We start from the raw sequence: 21,350 nt of genomic DNA, 5'->3' as shown, positions 1-21,350 counted from the left end.
TTGAATCGAGCATCAAGGACCGGCAGTGAACAGTTTTTTCACCGGCAGTGAACAGCAAAAAATAATTGCTAATTTCCTACGTGAGGCTTATTTGATCAAATAGAAGTTTCATAATGGTTAGGTAGCATTTCGGCAACTTTGAAAATAAACGACATTATATCAGAGCTGTGCCTGTTGGCGCCTATCTGCCCTCTCATTGGCTAGAATGGTACTACTTAATCTCGCCTCCTCCCGCCTGCCTTCCATTTTTGAGGACATGTATTTCCATTGTTAGAGCGGACCCTCGACTATCTTGTCAATATAATAGATAATGGTCGCACTCATCTGCTCAGACATTGCATGCATCAACCAATGGTTGGGTGCCACATCATCGACAGTGTCATTGACTGACCGATTGCTTTAACATATAATATGGTTTGCTGATACTTAAAATACCTATCCAGGACCTTGTAAGATCTGTCATGTGTCAGTAATGCAACGCGCCCAATCTTTGTAACAACTACCATACCAGTCACGGTGAGCCCTGCCCATTGTGCATGTGCCTCATCCTCCCACCTCTCGTTATCGCACGCTCAGTATTATACATAAAATGTATGTCAGTAGGGCAGCGCTGAGCGCTCGTCCCGGCACATGCAGAGTGCACATGCATCGTGGCTTTAGTAAACACATAGCAGGTCAGGTTGAATAAGCACATTAAAACTCCCCTCAGCTCTAGGTACCGGCCAATGAGAACACACCCAATAGTAAAAGGAAGGAGGGAGAGACAGTAGAGTGAATTAACAGGGGACATATAGTGAGATGAGATGCACCCCTTTAACCAAACAGACACAACCGAAGTTGAGAGAGGACACCAGGAGCGAGACACATTTATTTCAGTTACCTGAAAACGTTATTGATGTGGAAGTGGTGGGTTTGTGTATTATTGGGTGTGTCTAGCCTGGCTAAATTCAGTTCATTCTCAGAGATGCTGATGGAGCTGTGTATTCTTGGGATTTCAGAAAATCACTTGTTTGTTCTCGGCTTGAGACACTCAAATCCGCTGAACCAAGCAACTCACTAGTCTAGTAGCCTAGAGTTATTCAGAGCGCAGAACAGATTCAGGTAGCTTCCGAGAAAATCTCTCCTGCACACCTGAGACAATTAGACATAACTGTTCTGCAAAGCAAACAGCTGGACATAACTGTGCTTACAGTATACGACGGAAGTTTCAGTCGTTTGGCAGATCAATACGATTGTCTTCAACCGCGCGCTCGTTCTATGGGTCAGTTATCCACGCATAACTAGTTCTCGACTCCTACCTGTCTCCACTTGAGTATTGATCCTGCAGCTATATATCGAAAAGTCAGCATCATTCACCACAGCAAACAAAAGACACATCAAGAAACATGGACACTCCAGGTGGTAAGTACTATGATTGTGATTATATTTGTTGCAATCTTTTTTGTAGCTCAATATTGCATTTGGCGTTGGAGTTATACCTGTTTAGTTGAGAATGCTGAAGGTTTTTTAAATTATTTTTAACATTTTTGTTATTGTGTTGCATTGGTATGGTTTATCTTTGCAGTCGTGCGTAATTGTGCGCAAATACGTTCCCATGATGAGGTTTTGCATTAAAAGTGTCTCTTCATCAGCATATGTTAGAAAGGCATTCGAGTTAATACGATTGAAAACAATGTTATAAGGCTAGCACTGTATGTCCAGTTCTATGTGTTATCAAATTGTGAGATTAGAACAATTCATCGTTGTAGCCCGTCATGCTTTTTGTGCATTATCCTCCCATGCATGAACCCTGATTTGATATAAGTTATGAAAGTTGTAATATCCCAAGAAGTGGGTGTTTTCTTTTAAGCCTGCAAAGGTGTACTCCGAAAATGTTACGAAGTTTGACGATGATGATACGTGACAGTGATTGAAGTTCACGCAGCTTTGATCCACTTCCTGTTTTTCCTCATAAAAACAAACTCACGTGGAGCGAGCTGTCATTGGTTCCAACGCATTCGGTGCCTTTTGCAAACAGTGGGCAGATTATTTTGTTTTCGTGCGTATCTAAATGAAATTATTCTCTATACCAGTGGTTCCCAAACTGTGGGGCGCCCCCCTTTTTTTATATACACCTCCGTTCAAAAGTTTGGCTTCACTTAGAAATGTCCTTGTTTTTGAAAAAAAAGCAAAATAAATGTGTCCATTCAAATAACATCAAATTGATCAGAAATACATTGTAGACATTGTTCATGTTGTAAATTACTGTTGTAGCTGGAAACGGCTGATTAAAAAAAAAAAATGTTTTATGGAATATCTACATAGGCATACAGAGGCCCATTATCAGCAACCATCCCTCCTGTGTTCTAATGGCACATTGTGTTAGCTAATCCAAGTTTATAATTTTAAAAGACTAATTGATCATTAGAAAACCCTTTTGCAATTATGTTAGCACAGCTGAAAACTGTTGTTCTGATTTAAAAAAGCAATACAACTGGCCTTCTTTAGACTAGTTGAGTATCTGGAGAATCAGCATTTGTGGGGTTGTTTACAGGCTCAAAATGGCCAGAAACAAAGAACTTTATTCTGAAAGTCGTCCGTCTATTCTTGTTCTGAGAAATGAAGGCTATTCCATGCAAGAGATTGCCAAGAAACTGAAGGTCTTGTACAACGCTGTGTACTACTCCCTTCACAGAACCGTGCAAACTGGCCCTAACCAGAATGGAAAGAGGAGTGGGAGGCCCCGGGGCACAACTGAGCAAGAGGACAAGTACATTAGAGTGTCTAGTTTGAGAAACAGACGCCTCACAATCCTCAACTGGCAACTTCATTAAATAGTATCCGCAAAACACCAGTCTCAACGTCAACAGTGAAGAGGCGACTCCGGGATGCTGGCCTTCTAGGCAGAGTTGCAAAGAAAAAGCCATATCTCTGTCCAGTGTCTGTGGCCCATCTTAATCTTTTCTTTTTACTGGCCAGCCTGAGATATGTCCTTTTCTTTGCAACTCTTTTTAGCCCATAGATTGTTGTACTTTTTTAATCACACAAATACACATTAGACATGTCACAATTTATAGAATTGCACGAAAATAAGCTTTAAAACTGCTAAATGTTCTTCACACCACATGACAAAATGTATAGAATTTCAGGAACTAAGCTTTAAACCGGCAAAATGATCTCCACCAACAAGAGGGGTGTGAACAATTTGCGTCAAGAACAGTGCTTGTGCACACAGAAATAGACGTGTGTGCGCAGGGGGCCATGGGATATTCCCCAATGATGGAAGGGGGGCCTGAGTGAAAAAGTTTGGAAACCCCTGCTCTATACCAACCGGTTGGCATTGAGATAATAAATAGGTAGGAGAAGTGTTGTGATTACTATTGGAGGCGGGAGCAGTGATATTGGTTCATAAGGCACCATAATATTTGTTCACCTATTCCACATCCGGCTGTTGAGTGGTAATTAATTGACTAACTCTGCAGTCACGTTCCAGTACATGGATGGAAACGACCGTGGAAACGGCTTGGGTCAAGGCACCCGTTTCCACAGTCGTTTCCATCACATGGACTGGAACCACTTAACAGCTGGAAGTGGAATAGGTGAACAAAAATGATGATGCACTCTGCAAGTGCATCGACGTGAGGATGAATTGAGAATGCGAGGAGTGCATTCAGTGGGAAGACTCACGCTGCATGACGCTCTCATCTGAAGTCAGAACTTGTTCCATGGGTTCCATGTCAGTTATTATCTGTAGAGGGCAATGGGGCGTGTCAGAGCTCTGCATACTTTACTATGTTCATCATTTATTGGTAAAAAAAATTCATTCAATAACGTATTCGGTAACTATTTGCCTTTTGTATGTGCCTACATTTGGCTAGGCTAGGGGTTAGGGTTAAGTTTAGGATTTAGGTTAGCTAAAAGGGTTAGGTGAAGGGACAGCTAATATGCTAAGTAGTTGTAAAGTAGCTAATTAGCTAAAATGCTAAAGTTGTCTGTGATGAGATTCGAACTTGGTTTGCTATATGTTTGTGTTATACACCCACCCATCCACCCTGTCTTATGTAACCATACCGCACCCACCCATCCACTATGTCTTATGTAACCATACCAAACATAACATATCATACTAAATGGAGTGTTCCTGATTTACATACAGAATAACACGAAGTGCTCTGAGACCAGGTTGTGCTATGCGGTGCATGGGACTCCTTGGAGTGAGCGGCGAATGATTCTGGAGCGAACTCAGAACATCCTCAGCCAACGCTACATCCTGCTCTATTTATTTTTCCTCTTTAATTATGACAGAGACTATATGCCGCGTGCGGTGCTTAGAAATTCTGACTTCTGACGGAAGCTTCATGCAGCGTGAGTCTTCCCACTGAATGCACTCCTCGCATTCTCAATTCATCCTCACGTTGATGCACTTGCAGAGCCGCGTGCGGCGCGTGATTTCCCAGGACCTCCTCCCCTACAGTTCAATATCTCTCAGCTCTGTCTTCTCTCTCTCGGACACTTCTGTTGTGATGCCGCCTGAGGTGATGGAAAGGGGGTAGGTTGGTCAGTGGATCAGCGATTTCATGCATTAACTTTATCTGTAGTCACGTTTCCCACCTCATGCGCGCTTTATTGCATTCTAAGCAAATCAATTAGTCCTGATTCCTATAGCGTATGTCCCTTGCATAAACATCTGTCCCAAACTCATACATACAATATAAATAGACATGCAGGCAATCCATAACATAATATAACTCATTATTTTCACCCCCATTGAGGCCCTTTGGCCCACTGGGGGCAGGTGAAATTGGACAAGCTGTGGAATGCTTCCTCCTGCTGCAGCATCTGTTTCAGCCACAGAGTGCACATCCAAATACAATTCACCTTTAACTGAGACAGTGACATACTTCTCTACTCCCAGCTAGGTTAATGTTATAGACATAGAAACACACTCCTCATAGGTCAATGAGGTTTACTGTAATGTACAGTATTTACTTAGCTCATCGTCATGTTGCATTCTCATATTACATAGGATGCATTTGCAACTGTACATTTGGATCCTGGCTTTAATATTATATCAACAATAATTCACTGACTGTTATAAATCTAACATTATGTGGAGTAAACATCGTATGGAGCCGAATGTGTGCCACCCTCCATGACCGGTCATTGCACAAAATACTAGCAGCCTTACCAGGTGTACAGCGTTGTGTGTGTGTGTAGCTTCCTGACCCACAGCACAGCAGAGCGCAAACAAGGGGAAGGATAGAATAGGGGGGAGGAAGATGGGCGGAAGGATGGTTGTGCCTGTAAAGTGCTCAATGCTCACGTTTCTCTGCCTGCATGGCTCTACTCACCAACTCAGGCAGATTAGTGGCTGTAAGGGTTACTGACCTCACGATGGGAAGCTGCTCGCCTCACTCTCCAACCTGCTGCCGATTCCACAATTAACACTAGTGTCTGTCTGCACTGACCTCAATTCTAACTGGCTTGCCAGTGAGTGTATGGCTCTTTTGTCTTCTCTGAGTTACATGTGGCATCCTCTGGAGTTTGCTAAAAGCTATGTACTACTATCCTACTGGGTGAACATCAAAGACAATTCACAATCCAAATTCCTATGGCCCCCTATATTTTCTCTACTGTCATACCATGATGTCCTCTGAATTGGAGTTAATTGACAAAAAGGCCAGGCCCTATACTTTACATAGAGCTCTTGGCCAAGTATATGGTATATTATGGGAGCACCAAACGGTATATGGCAGTATAGTTAAGCTTAGCCTTGGAGAGGCCTGTAAAAGCTGATTATTTATTGACTAGGCTACCATTTATGGCATGGTAGTGCAGTCCTAAAGGCCGCTCACAAACGTAAACACAGAAGTAGCTCACATGTGAGTGTTCAAGTGGATATGCAATGTGTTTGGGTGGGTGTGGAGGTTTGGCAAGCCCCGGCTGGGTCTGCAGGCTGTCTGTTTCCAGTCTCAGGTAGTGGCTGGCCAGGACAGGACAGCAGGTCCCTCCCTGTCATATGTCTGCTAAGACTTGCTCTAGATCTCTGGCTCTGCAGTGTGTCAATAATAAATCCTGTAGCACGTGCTGGCTGAGGGATTATAAAAACACTTGAGATAAACAAATACTTGGTGCAGCACCACAGGGAAAAACTGAGAAGTCAATAAGAGGAAAGAAATACAAGCCCAGGGCATATTTACTCATGTTTCTCATACAAATGTAAGACACCATGACAGGTGCGTAGTATTTGGGAATATACAGTGCCTTCGACAAGTATTCATACATCTTGACTTTTTCCACATTTTGTTACGTTAGCCTTATTCTAAAATTGATTAAATATTTTTTTCTCTCAGCAATCTATACAAAAATACCCCATAATAACAAAGCGAAAACAGGTTTATCAATTTTAGCAAATTTATTACAAATAAAAATCTGAAATACCTTGTTTACATTAGTATTCAGACCTTTTGCTATGATACTTGAAATTGAGCTCTCAGGTGCATCCTGTTTCCATTGATCATCCTTGAGATGTTTCTACAACTTGATTGGGGTCCACCTGTGGTAGATTCAAGTGATTGGACATGATTTGGAAAGGCACACACCTGTCTATATAAGGTCCCACAGCTGACAGTGCATGTCAGAACAAAAACCAAGCCATGAGGTCGAAGGAATTGTCCGTAGAGCTCCGAGACAGGATTATGTCGAGGCACAGATCTGGGGAAGGGTACCCAAAAATGTCTGCAGCATTGAAGGTCCCCAAGAACACAGTGGCCTCAATCATTCTTAAATGGAAGAAGTTCAGAACCACCAAGACTCTTCCTAGAGCTGGCTGCCTGGCCAAACTGAGCAATCGGGGAAGAAGGGCCTTGGTCAGGGAGGTGACCAAGAACCCGATGTTTACTCTGACAGAGCTCTAGAGTTCCTCTGTGGAGATGGGAGAACCTTCCAGAAGGACAACCATTTCTGCAGGACTCCACCAATCAGGCCTTTATGGTAGAGTGGCCAGACGTAAGCCACTCCTCAGTAAAAGGCACATGACAGGCTGCTTGGAGTTTGCCAAAAGGCACCTAAAGACTCTCACATCATGAGAAACAAGATTCTCTGGACTAATGAAACCAAGATTGAACTCTGGCCTGAATCCCAAGCGTCACGTCTGGGTGAAACCTGGCAACATCTCTACAACAGTTAAGCATGGTGGTGGCAGCATCATGCTGTGGGGATGTTTTTTCAGTGGCAAGGAAAGGGAGACTAGTCAGGATCAAGGCAAAGATTAAAGGAGCAAAGTACAGAGAGATCCTTGTTGAAAACCTACTTCAGAGAGCTCAGAACCTCAGACTGGGGCGAAGGTTCACCTTCCAACAAGACAACGACCCTAAGCACACAGCCAAGACAGCTCAGGAGTGGTTTCGGGACACGTCTCTGAATGTCCTTGAGTGGCCCAATTAGAATCCCCATTAGCTGTTGCAAAAGCAGCAGCTACTCTTCCTGGGGTCCACTCAACATGAAACATGACATAATACAGAACATTAATAGACAAGAACAGCTCAAGGACAGAACTACAAAACATTTTTTTAAAGGCACATGTAGTCTACATATCAATGCATACACACAAACTATGTAGGTCATATAGGGAAGAGGTGTTGCTTTATCTGTTTTTTGAAGTAGCCCGGATGTGGAGGTCCTGAGCTGGCATGGTTACATGTGGTCTAAGGTTGTGAGGCCGGTTAAATGTACTGCCAAATTCTCTAAAATGACACGAGGCGGCTTATGGTAGAGAAATTAACATTAAATTCTCTAGCAACAGCTCTGTTGGACATTCCGGCAGTCAACCATGCCAATTGCACGCTCCCTCAACTTGAGACATCTGTGGCATTGTGTGTGTGACAAAACTGCACATTTTGGAGTTGCCTTTTATTGTCCCCAGCACAAGGTGCACATGTGTAATGATCATGCTGTTTAATCAGCTTCTTGATATGCCACAACTGTCAGTTGGATGGATTATCTTGGCAAATGAGAAATGCTCACTAACAGGGATGTAAACAAATTTGGGAGAAATGGAACATTTCTGGAATCTTTTATTTCAGCTCATGAAACATGGGACCAGAACTTTACATGTTAATTTATATTTTTGTTCAGTGTAGTTTATATTCGATGTATACATACAATAGGCTAACTATTACCATGACACCTTGTGTAGGTGGCTGCTATCTTTGTATCACTGCCCTGTCTCACAAACTCACCAAGAAATATTAAAAAAAAAAAGTTAGGTAGCCCGTTCGAGTGGTTCTCTCTCTATGGGAAACCTGGACTCACTTTCTTCATAGCTTATTGTCGGTGACGGCACGAGTACAGTTCTCTGCCACAGCATCTCTGGGACTCCCCCAGTATATTTATTTTAATCACAGAACCGGTTTGTGATTGTTGTAAATGTCTACACGATACTGCAGATTTGGTCCAGGCAGTAACCATGTCAGAAGTCCATGTGAGTCGGCGGTCAGGTGTCGTGCTGCTTGCGGGCGCTGGGCAAGGAGGGAGCGGAAGCACCGCATAGCCCGCGCGGCCGTGTCTCAGAGATGCAAAATATTTTTAGAGAGGATGCGAAGGCAGACGAACAGAGAGGATTTAAAAAAAATGAAAAACAGAAAAAAAGAGCAACGTTGATTTATTTACTGTCATTTATATTGACTGCCTATATAAATACTGAAGTTTTTTGCATGGCGCAAAAAAATGTCTAGCTAGGTTTCCATTCAATTGGCGACAGATATTCATGTGACTATTCTAAAATCCACATAAACAATATGCACACTTTCCTACCAGAAATGTGTTTCCATCTAATTTATATTCCCATGTACCGACTAAAACAAATGCAAGTTAAATGGGTTTTTAATCGCAATTTTACTGATGGTTTTCTCACATTTTTTAAATATTGTTATATAGCACACGTATACATCAACTAGATTCAGCCAATTTATTTCTTGAGCGGATAGTCGTGGGGCCGGAACATAATACAAAATACATTTTAGATTGCAAATTGACAGAAAGAAGCCAAAATAGATTTAATGTTTGACTAAAACAATAATTTCATCCCTTGCTTACATTTGTATACGATCACATACATACAGTGCCTTCAGAAAGTATTCACACCCCTTGACTTATTCCACATTTTGTTGTTACAGCCTGAATAAAAAAATTATGAAATTGACTTTTTTCTTATTCATCTACACACAATACCCCATAATGTTAAAGTAGAACCATGTGTTTTTAGAAATTTTAGCAAAAATATATAAGTATTTACACCCCTGAGGCAATGCTTTGTAAAAGCACATTTAGCAGAGATTAGTCTTTCTGGGTAAATCTCTAAGAGCTTTCTACACCTGGATTGTGCAGTATTTGCCCATTTATTCTTTTCAAAATTCTTAAAGCTCTGTCAAATTGGTTGTTGACCATTTTCAGGTCTTGCCATAAATTTTCAAGCAGATTTAAGTCTAAACTGTAATTCGGCCTCTTAGAAATAGAAACTTACAAACGGCTTTGTCATTTTAGTGCCTTGATGCAAACATGATTCATGTTTTGGAATATTTGCATTCTGTATAGGCTTCCTTCTTTTCACTCTGTCATTTAGGTCAGTATTGTGGAGTAACTACGCTGTTTTTGGTCCATCCTCAGTTTTCTCCAATTGCAGCCATTAAACTCTAACTGTTTTAAAGTCATCATTGGCCTCATGGTGAAATCCCTGTGCAGTTTCCGTCCTCTCCGGCAACCGAGTTATGACACCATCTTTGTAGTGAGTGGGTGTATTGATACACCATCCAAAGTGTAATTAATAACTTCACCATGCTCAAAGGAAAATTCAATGTCTGCTTTAAAAAATATATTTTTAACCATCTACCAATAGCTGCCCTTCTTTGTGAGGCATTGGAAAACCACCCTGGTCTTTGTGTTTGAATCTGTGATTGAAATTCACTGCTCGACTGAGGAGTACAGAGATGAGGCAGTCATTCAAAAAACATGTTAAACCCTATTATTGCACTCAGTGAGTCCATGCAACTTGTTATGTGACTTGTTAAGCACATTTTTACTCCTGAACTTATTTAGGCTTGTCATAACAAAGGGGTAGAATACTTATTGACTCAAGACATTTCAGCTTTGAATTCATTATTAATTACTTTTTTTCTCAAAAAACATTTTCCCACGTTGACATTATGGGGTATTGTCTGTAGGCCAGTGACAAAAAAAATCAAAATTTAATCAATTTTAAAATCAGGCTGTAACACAATTTTTTGGGGGAAAAAGGGTTGTGAATAGTTTCTACGTTTCTCTATTATGCATGGGAAAACATGGGAAAAGATTTCCAAAACAAAAATCACATGGAGCGGATTTCCTGGTGTTTTTACAGTCTTTTTTTACAGAATTCAAAAATAAATAATATAAGCAAAACAAAATTTGCTCAGAACTTGCCATTTGGGGAACCTTGGCCTACATGATGAGATTATTATGGACAAAAGAGCAACATTGACATATAAAAATAAAACGGTAGCCAAGCATTGATGATCAAGTCACCAGAATAAGACCCTTGTTATTTATTGGAAAGGCGCATCTGTCACGATCGTCTAAGTGAGGAGACCAAAGTGATGTGAATACATCTTCCTTTTAATAAACAAAGAACACTTAAACCAACTACACAAACTATACAAAATAACAAACGAACATGACACTAATGAAAACGAGTGCAGACATGCAACATCAACATAGAAAATCACCCACAACCCACAATGACAAAACATGCTACCTAAATATGGTTCCCAATCAGAGACAACGACTAACACCTGCCTCTGATTGAGAACCATATCAGGCCAAACACAGAAAGACAAACTAGACATACAACATAGAATGCCCACTCAGATCACACCCTAACCAAACTAAACATACAAAGCAAACTATGGTCAGGGCGTGACAGCATCAAGCTCATCTGCTTGCACTTTCACCACCCTGTGAAGTACATCACAACTTATTTCATCTTTAGCCTCAACCTCTGGTAGCCTAATAACTGCATGCTTTCCCAACGAGTCATAGTGGAAGGACCACACACCATGTCATCGCGTGACTCCGAGTTTACTTCCATATGATGCTTATTATATCTATATTTGCGCATAAAATAATTTCCACCGCTATTTCTCGCATCATTTTTTTTAAAGACACAAAAATATCCCCATGACAAACAAATCATCTGATGGCATTTATGAAATTGTACCTATTAGTCCTACAGAGAGCTGTCTTTTGCCACCATTACCACAAACGGTAGCGGCATAACCACAACTTTTAAAGGAAGAACCACTGTATGCTTTTGCATGCCTTTAAACATTGCATTCTGCACCACATCCTGAACTTGGTGACCTTTTTGGAGTAAACTTCTTTTCAGCTATCTGACTAACCCCACGACCTCTCTGTCTCTGTTTTTCCAACAGGAGGTGTTATTCTGTATGCGCGCTCCTCAGGCAGCGGCAGCCCTAGCCCTGGCAGCCCGTCCAGTGGGTACCAGACCCAGTCCCCCTCCTCCACCCTCTCCCAGCCCTCCTCCCCAGAGGAGATCACCTTCACAGAACTCAGGCCCCTGGGGTCCCTGAAGGGCCAGAGAGGGGGAGGATGCACACCTCCATCCTCCAAGCTGGTGTTCCACTTCCCAGAAGTCTACAATGTGGCTACATCAACGTCCACCCACCAGCACACATACCAACACCCCATCGCTGGGAAAAGGCCTAGTGGATTCACAGGACCTTTCACCAGTGAGTAGCATTCCTTCCGGACTTCTTTTGTCATCCCTCCTTACTCTTTCTAGCCTAAACCAAAACATTCACCCCTATCCAATACTCATCTCCTCCCACAATCTTTTTCTGTAATGTACACTACACGACGTCTTTTGTTGATTGTAACGTCGGTCGGTAGTCACCTTCACTTATGATCACATTTCTCTCTGTCTCTCTGTCTCTCTGTCTCTCTGTCTCTCTGTCTCTCTGTCTCTCTGTCTCTCTCTCTCTCTCTTTTATTTATATATATATCTACAGAGACTGGTGGTATGGTGCTCCTGTGTACAGTGTGTGGAGACATTGCATCTGGGTTCCACTACGGAGTGCACGCCTGTGAGGGTTGCAAGGTAAGAAGACCACGATGACTAAACACATACAGTAAGTGCCCCTGAAATGGCTCTCTATTCCCTATATAGCACACTTCTTTTGACCATTTCAGATGCACTCTTACTGTGTACAATAAGGTGGTGGGTCACATTCCCGTTCAGCATTTAAAACCAACCAGGATGCTAACTAACTGTACATCTGCTTGAATTTCCTATCTAGGGCTTCTTCCGTCGCAGCATTCAGCAAAACATCAACTACAAGATGTGTGTGAAGAACGAGAACTGCCTCATTATGAGAATGAACCGCAACCGCTGCCAACACTGTCGCTTCAAGAAATGCCTCTCCGTGGGCATGTCCAGAGATGGTAAGAGTTCTAGTGAAATCTTACTGAGAGTGCAGGCTCAGACAATCATTTGAGGCCATACAATGCGAGTTTCTCAGCACCGCACCAGCCTTATCTTTCACCTGAGACATTGCACTGACCTACTATTGAAGGGCACACATTGGAAAAAAACCTATATCCACACAGGCTCTTGCACATTCATAAGTTTCAAAGTCAGTCTTTCTTCCTCTTGTTCAGATTCCTCCCCTCTCCATGTTCCTCCCCTCCATGTTCCCTGAGCTCTCCCTCTATCCCACTCTTCTCTCCTCTCCGACAGTGATTTATGAGAACGGGAGCCTTGAAGTCCCTGAAGCTATCTGTCATACAGAAAACTGCAGCAAACACAGGAATTATTTTGGGGAATTGGAACAGGGGCAACTTGATTACTTTGTATACTGTTTACCCTTATAACATTTTGTACAATTAATGAGGGAGATGGCAAACAATTATGCTCGAGATGCAGAACAAAACAGCCCGTCCTTGTCACACAATTAATCAGCCGTATGCAAAGCTAATCTCACCTACTTTACTTTTAGCCTTGATAGCTAAGTATTGATAAATTGCCCCATCATAACGGATTACGAAAATAGTGTGGGATGGTTTCAGTTGACCTAAAAAAGCAAAGCAAGCATTTTACCTATAGCACGCTGGTACATGGTGACCTAGTTGGGATAGTTTGCCTGCCTTCAGTGTCTTCTCAGTGTGGCTTCAACCCTCCTGTGTTCTCTCTCGTGCTTAATCTATTGCCTAATCTACAAGAGAACCAAGTGTGATTTCTGCATGCAGTCGACAGTTTGGGCGCTCAAAAGGTGGGGTACGAGAAACGAGGCTAGTGAAGATGTTTTGATGCAAGGAAAAACACTCATATTGACCCTGTTAAAAACACGATCTCGAAAGTGTCAAGAACCACAACCTAGAAACCTCTTTCCTTCGACTTCAGCTGTTGTGAAAACAGAAAAACCTCAGTCAACTGCCTGCAGTCCACATGGCAGAAGACTTCCTGATTTCTCAGGAGCCTGTGATTGGTGTATCTTGGGATTACCATATAGACAAGGGACATATTGAAGTCACTTGCCCTCCCTGAAACCAGTTCATCTTCTTAAAGACACAGCCAACACTTTCATCCTAAACGCAGTGCATTAAAGCCCATTCTCACAACTGTAATGACTAGCTAAAGTTTAGACAGACTATCCATGCACACATAACAAAGTGGATTGATGGGAATGAATATCGCAGAATTCCATAGCTCTGCTGTAACAGAATGTCACTGTTACAGCCCTTTTTAGCATGATCTAGATCCTATGCTCTTTAGGGACAGTGCATTGCACACTGCAGAGAGAGAGACCCAAGAGATCATGTTATGATGCCAGAGATGTGTTAACACAGATGTTCACAGTCATACATTTAACTGAAGCAGAACACAAATATTTCTCCCCGATGTCATAGCTTAGTCCAGTATCTTGTTTTGATCTCAAACACTTTAAGTTAGTTTGTTTCTATGAATTATAGATCATTTACATCTTGCCTCATGCATTGTGCTGGCTTGGTTGAAGAACTCTCAGCAACAAGACTGCCATTTGAAGTTTCTCTTCAGTCTCTCTGTCACACTCCACTTTGGTGTTTCACTCACTACTTTCTCTCTGCAAGCTCCTATTTTCAACACTACTCTTCACTCTCACTAACACCCTCCTTCTCTGCAACCTCTCCTCCCTCACTCCCTCCCTCCCTCCTTCCTTCTCTACATCCTCTTTCCTCCCCCTTGCGTGCTAGCCCACCTCTATTTCTCTCCCTCCGTCGCAGTAGCAGTGACATCACGTTCACGATGAGCCACTGCCCTACTTACAAAGTAGAGAGGGAGGGAAGGAGAGGAGAGAGAGAGATGGATAGGGGGTCTATAAATAACATTTTCAGCTGATGGATATTGTTGGAGAGGGGGATGGAGAGTAGGAGGGATGGGACCCAGAAAAGACTGCTTACACGTTCATGCATGAAATACACAAGATGCAATTAATGCATTTTTGTTACGAAGGCGAATGTATGAACAGTATATGTTTGTTTCTGTGTAGACCGGACCTTAAGACTTAATATCTATAAGAGAACTATGGCCAGAAGTTGACCTGTCCCCTCTGTTTGTGTCTTCATCAGCTGTGCGTTTTGGCCGTATCCCTAAGAGGGAGAAGCAGAGGCTTCTGGATGAGATGCAAAGCTACATGAACAGCCTGAACGAGTCTAACACCATGGACATAGAGTCCTCCCCCATCTCCGAATCCCCTCCCAGCCCAGCAGAGGTTCCTTCCAAAGAGGCCATCAGAGCCATCTCACGGGCCTATCAGGACATCTCTTCCAGCAGCCAAGACAGGGCAGCCAAGAGGGAACTCAACATCACCAACTTACCAACAACATCTCTGTTCAAGAGCAACACATCTCAGGAGACCAGCTACACCAATGGCTCCTCCCACCTCGGGTCTGACTCCACCCAGGGGTACCAGTCCTGTCCTGCAGGCCTTGCCCCTCACTGCCCAGACACTAATGACAACCACCATACGTTCCCCTCTGTGGACAAAAGAGGCTATAGTTGCCCCGCTACTTTGTCCAATCATGACCACGGACAGTCTAATGTGGGCACACCTCAACGAGGCAGCTCGGCCAATCACAACAGTTTTTCCATGAAGGAAGAGACCCAAGAGCCCCAAACTCAGACATCCTGTCCGTGGAAATTAGCTGCTGGAACCAAAGTGCTGGTGAGTAAACCAAGAGTCGTTAAAAAGTTATGAAGCTTTACATATGTGACGTTTATAAAAACAGTATAGTATGGATTTGAATCGAACTTTCTCTCTCTATCCCTCAGGCCTGTCCTCTCAATGCGTGTCCTGTATCTGCGGCCAGTCGTTCTGGACAGCAGATATGGGAGTCTTTCTCCCAGTGTTTCACCCCGGCAGTGAGGGAAGTGGTGGAGTTCGCTAAGGGTATCCCTGGCTTCCAGGAGCTCAGCCAGCACGACCAGGTCATGCTGCTCAAATCAGGCACCTTCCAGGTAATAACGCTTGTTTTTTAAGTAGTCTATTTTTGTCCAGGACTGGGGTTCATCTGTACCCAGGAAACTGGCCCTAAATCAGATTATTTCAGCTGTGTTTACAAATATAAAAGGACAAAACACCTTAATTCTCTCTCCCAATAAATGTAATCCCGATCCATATTGACTAACCTTCCACTGGGTCTTCTGTCTCGGTCAGGTGTTGATGGTGAGGTTCTGTACAATGTTTAACCCTGAGGAGCGGACGGTGACCTTCCTGAATGGCCAGACGTACCCTCTGTCCACCCTGCGGGCGCTGGGGATGGGGGCGCTGCTCGACGCCATCTTTGACTTCAGTGAGAAGCTGGGAACTCTGAGGCTGGAGCCTGATGAGATGGCTCTGTTCATGGCCGTGGTGCTGGTCTCTGCAGGTGAGGGGGGAAATAGCCATTGAATTCATCACTAAAGCAGTGTCAATATGAGCAACATGGCATTAGGAAGTCATAGAAGAGATGTACATCTTAAATGGTATGATAAGAAAATGTGACCGAGTAAGTATGAAGAGCTTATTATGAGCATAACGATAAACCGACGATAAAGTTGTGCAGACATCCATAGATAGATAGCTATTGTGTCTCTCAAACAAGCGCTCACCCTCTCTTCTTGTCTCCTTAGACCTTTCTGGCATCGTTGATATGGGGGCAGTAGAACAGCTCCAGGAGGGGTTAATCCGTGCTCTGCATTCCCTCATCCACTGCCGTCGTCCCGAAGAGAGCGCGTCCATCTTCCCCAAGCTGCTCCTGCACTTGCCCGATCTGCGCACCCTCAACAACCTGCACTCCGACAAGCTGCTGGCCTTCCGGATTGACTCATGAACAGCCCTGAACACACACACACACACACACACACACACACACACACACACACACACACACACACAGCAATTCAGAACTCACCGACCACTCTCAGGGCAAGACTTCTCAGGAGATTTAGGGACACTAGGGCAATCCATCAACAACAACAAAAATGTTCAAGAAGCATGTTTGAAAAAGGACAATAATGAATATATTGATCTCCATCCTGTTTTCATGCACAGTTATGCACACACACACACACACACACACAAACAAACAACCTCAAGATCTACACTTGGGGAAAGATGGCCTGTTAGAACGTACATCAGTGTTTTAGGCTTACCGTTACCCTTTTGGACAGATCAGATGTGTATGGTAGTTTACCCGTTGTTTTCCAGTCTTTAGGAAACCAAAAGCCAGTTCACTTACTTGTTTAACTTATTCCTAATCTCCTGACCATTGCCAAACCACAGTTGAGAGAGAATCAGAGAGGAAGATGTTTGTGGACAATGACAAGTTTAGGGACAATTATTGGTGACTGAATGTGTGGGTGTTAGTGTTTGTATAAGAGAAAGGGACCCTGTATATAATAATAATACATACCATTTACACTTAAGATCATATGACTCCCATTTCACTTATAAACACATCTGGGGTTTAAATATACAAGTAAGTCTCAAATATATTAAACAGACTAATTGCATATAGAAATGCGATATTCTGTAGATTGGCAAATCAAATTGTATTTGTCACATACACATATTTAGCAGATGTTATTGCGGGTGTAGAGAAATGCTTGTGTTTCTAGCTCCAACAGTGCAGTAATATCTAACAATTCACAACAATACACACAATACACACAACCTACAAGTAAAAGAATGGAATTAAGGAATATATAAATATTAGGATGAGCAATGTTGGAGTGGCATAGACTAAATACAGTAGAATAGAATACAGTATATACATATGAGATGAGTAAAACAAAAATATGTACACTACCGGTCAAAAGTTTGGGGTCCCTTAGAAATTTCTAATTTTTTGTTTATTAAAATAACATCAAATTGATCAGAAATACAGTGTAGACATTGTTAATGTTGTAAATGACTATTGTAGCTGGAAAGAGCAGATAAAAAAAATTGGAATATCTACAATTGAGGTCGGAAGTTTACATACACTTAGGTTGGAGACATTAAAACTTGTTTTTCAACCACTCCACAAATTTCTTGTTAACAAACTATAGTTTTGGCAAGTCGGTTAGGACATCTACTTTGTGCATGACAAGTAATTCTTCCAACAATTGTTTACAGACAGATTATTTCACAATTCCAGTGGGTCAGAAGTTTACATACACTAAGTTGACTGTGCCTTTAAACAGCTTGGAAAATCCTAGAAAATTATGTCATGGCTTTAGAAGCTTCTGATAGGCTAATTGACGTAATTTGAGTCAATTGGAGGTGTACCTCTGGATGTATTTCAAGGCCTACCTTCAAACTCCGTGCCTCTTTGCTTGACATCATGGTAAAATCTAAAGAAATCAGCCAAGACCTCAGACAAAAAATATCCTCTGGTCTGAAGAAACAAAAATATAACTGTTTGGCCATAATGACCCTCGTTATGTTTGGAGGAAAAAGGGAGATGCTTGCAAGCCGAAGAACACCATTCCAACCATGAAGCACGGGGGTGGTAGCATCATGTTGTGGGGATGCTTTGCTGCAGGAGGGACTGGTGCACTTCACAAAATGGATGGCATCATGAGGAGGAAAATTATGTGGATATATTGAAGCAACATCTCAAGACATCAGTCAGGAAGTTAAAGCTTGGTCGCAAATGGGTCTTCCAAATGGACAATAACCCCAAGCATACTTCCAAAGTTGTGGCAAAATGGCTTAAGGACAACAAAGTCTAGGTATTGGAGTGGCCATCACAAAACCCTGACCTCAATCCTATAGAACATTTGTGGGCAGAACTGAAAAAGCGTGTGCGAGCAAGCAGTACAACTGTACAAATCTGACTCAATTACACCAGCTCTGTCAGGAGGAATGGGACAAAATTCCCCCAACTTATTTTGGGAAGCTTGTGGACGGCTACCCGAAACGTTTGACCTAAGTTAAACAATTTAAAGGCAATGCTACCAAATACTAATTGAGTGTATGTAAACTTCTGACCCACTGGGAATGTGATGAAAGAAATAAAAGCTGAATTAAATCATTCCCTCTACTATTATTCTGACATTTCACATTCTTAAAATAAAATGGTGATGCTAACTGACCTAAGACAGGGAATTTCTACTAGGATTAAATGTCAGGAATTGTGAAAAACTGAGTTGAAATGTATTTGGCTAAGAAGTATGTAAACTTCCGACTTCAACTGTACATAGACGTGCAGTGGCCCATTATCAGCAACCATCACTCCTGTGTTCCAATGGCACGTTGTGTTAGCTAATCCAAGTTTATAATTTTAAAAGGCTAATTGATCATTAGAAAACACTTTTGCATTAATGTTAGCACCGCTGAAAACTGTTGTGCTGATTTAAAGAAGCAATAAAAAACTGGCCTTCTTTAGACTAGTTGAGTATCTGGAGAATCAGCATTTGTGGGTTCGATTACAGGCTCAAAATGGCCAGAAACAAAGAACTTTCTTATGAAAGTCGTCAGTCTATTCTTGTTCGGAGAAATGAAGGTTATTCCATGCGAGAAATTTCCAAGAAACTGAAGATCACGTACAACGCTGTGTACTACTCCCTTCACAGAACAGCGCAAACTGGCTCTAACCAGAATAGAAAGAGGAGTGTGAGGCCCCTGTGCACAACTGAGCAAGAGAACAAGTACATTAGAGTGTCTAGTTTGAGAAACAGACGCCTCACAAGTCCTCAACTGGCAGCTTCATTAAATAGTACCTGCAAAACACCAGTCTCAAAGTCAACAGTGAAGAGGCGACTCCGGGATGCTGGCCTTGTAGGCAGAGTTGCAAAGAAAAAGCCATAACTCAGACTGGCCAATAAAAATGAAAGATTAAGAACACAGACACTGGACAGAAGAAGATTGGAAAAAAGTGTTATGGACAGACGAATCTAAGTTTGAGGTGTCACAAAGAAGAACATTCGTGAGATGCAGAAAAGATGCTGGAGAAGTGCTTGACGCCATCTGTCAAGCATGGTGGAGGCAATGTGATGGTCTGGTGCTTTGGTGATGGTAAAGTGGGAGATATGTACAGGGTAAAATGGATCTTGAAGAAGGAAGGCTATCACTCCATTTTGCAACGCCATGCCATATCCTGTGGACGGCACTTAAATTGGAGCCAATTTCCTCCTACAACAGGATAATGACCCAAAGCACAGCTCTAAACTTTGCAAGAACTATTTAGGGAAGAAGCAGTCAGCTGGTATTCTGTCTATAATGGAGTGGCCAGCACAGTCACCGGATCTCAACCCTATTGAACTGTTGAGGGAGCAGCTTGACCGTATGGTACGTAAGAAGTGCCCATCAAGCCAATCCAACTTGTGGGAGGGGCTTCAGGACGCATGGGGTGAAATCTCTTCAGATTACCTCAACAAATTGACAACTAGAATGCGAAAGGTCTGCAAGGCTGTAATTGCTGCAAATGGAGGATTATTTGACGAAAGTCAAGTTTGAAGGAAACAATTATTTAAATTAAAAATCATTATTTCTAACCTTGTCAACGTCTTGACTATATTTCCTATTCATTTTGCAACTAATTTCATGTATGTTTTCATGGAAAACAAGGACATTTCTAAGTGATCCCAAACTTTTGAACAGTAGTGTAAACATTATTAAAGTGGCCAGTGATTTCAAGTCTATGTATATGGGACAGCAGCCTCCAAGGTGCAGGGTTACGTAACCCGGGTGGAAGCCGCCTAGTGATGGTTTTTTAACAGTCTGATGGCCTTGAGATAGATAAAAGTTTGTGAGGGTTTTAGGTGCCAAGCCAAATTTCTTCAACCTCCTGAGGTTGAAGAGGCACTGTTGCGCTTTCTTCACAACACTGTGTGTGGGTATATTGTCTACATCAGGAATCACATCAGGTGTAATGGAGACAGAACCAGAACTTTGTCTCCAAGCATGTTGGGTTTGTTTTGATTATTTTGTTGTTGTAAATAATATTGTGTTATTCAAATGTCTCTGTATTAATAACAATATATGTCAGATCTGCTGGGCAAGATCAGAGTGTATAAGATAAGTCTATGGATCAGAGATTATAGGAACATAATGGAGTATCTGTAAAGGGTGGGGGTTGGCAATGAAGAAGTGGATTATGCACAGGAGAAAATTATGTTGGAGAGGGCACTGTATTGTATTGGTGAAAGGGACTGTGCCAGTAACACTCACCATGGTGTCAGGTCAGATGAGGTACCAAACCAACGGAATCACTGCATTCACCAGCACTCCTCACTCCACAACCCACAAAGTGCACCTTCTCCCCTATCCCCATCCAAGGTTTGTCATACAAACTGAAAAAAGATACTTTCAAGGTGGAGGATCTCATTTGATTGCTACAGATCTGATCCACTCACTGCTAGTTGAGATTATGGTTGATTGAGCACATCTTCTACATTTTGTAAATTGCTATTTCTTCCATATAATAAGATATAAAGATGAAATGATGTACCTATTGAATTCTGCCTCTTGCGTTTCTTTGATGTTCATTCTGTCCTATGAACAGAATAAAAATCAACATGTAACCATTACAGGAGGTTTGACAAACAATCCATGAGATACATATTTACTGTTTTATTGTGTAGACAGTTTTAAATGTAAAATCTTTAACACAAAACAGCAACCAACATATTAAACAAAACAACACAAAACCACATAGGGAGATCTTTCCTGATAAATTCTATGCTATTTCATGCCATAGTATTATTTTTTGTGCCCTTAGTAAGGAAACACAAGATCATTCCCATATATTTTTGGAGTCTGTATTATTTTTCTCCAGCTTCTTTGCTAAGATGAGTTCATATGATATTGTTTTGA

At 42.1% G+C, this 21,350-nt stretch overlaps 1 protein-coding gene and 1 long non-coding RNA gene across 2 annotated transcripts; one reads left to right on the top strand and one right to left on the bottom strand.

Annotated features, from left to right (window-relative positions):
* Positions 1–725: 725 nt before the first annotated feature.
* On the top strand, positions 726–20,993 carry LOC129860572 (nuclear receptor subfamily 1 group D member 1-like). The gene is made up of 8 exons (XM_055931093.1): positions 726–1,401; positions 11,445–11,762; positions 12,042–12,130; positions 12,330–12,474; positions 14,638–15,233; positions 15,341–15,526; positions 15,726–15,936; positions 16,181–20,993. Exons 1-8 carry the CDS (start codon positions 1,386–1,388, stop codon positions 16,378–16,380), a joined length of 1,761 nt encoding a protein of 586 aa, XP_055787068.1. The 5' UTR covers positions 726–1,385; the 3' UTR covers positions 16,381–20,993.
* LOC129860573 (uncharacterized) lies at positions 8,040–16,250 on the bottom strand. The gene is made up of 2 exons (XR_008760388.1): positions 16,160–16,250; positions 8,040–15,930 (listed from the first exon to the last, which is right to left on the bottom strand). It is a non-coding gene; the product is annotated as an uncharacterized LOC129860573 (long non-coding RNA).
* Positions 20,994–21,350: the final 357 nt, after the last annotated feature.

The sequence above is a fragment of the Salvelinus fontinalis genome, chromosome 8, assembly GCF_029448725.1.
Source record: "Salvelinus fontinalis isolate EN_2023a chromosome 8, ASM2944872v1, whole genome shotgun sequence".
Classification (NCBI taxonomy): Eukaryota; Metazoa; Chordata; class Actinopteri; order Salmoniformes; family Salmonidae; genus Salvelinus; species Salvelinus fontinalis.
This window is presented reverse-complemented; position numbering and strand designations above follow the sequence as displayed.

Coding starts and splice junctions, on each gene's coding strand:
- LOC129860572 (XM_055931093.1), top strand. Junction 15,234..15,340: donor CTGCTGGAACCAAAGTGCTG/GTGAGTAAACCA, acceptor TCTATCCCTCAG/GCCTGTCCTCTCAATGCGTG. Junction 15,527..15,725: donor TCAAATCAGGCACCTTCCAG/GTAATAACGCTT, acceptor TGTCTCGGTCAG/GTGTTGATGGTGAGGTTCTG.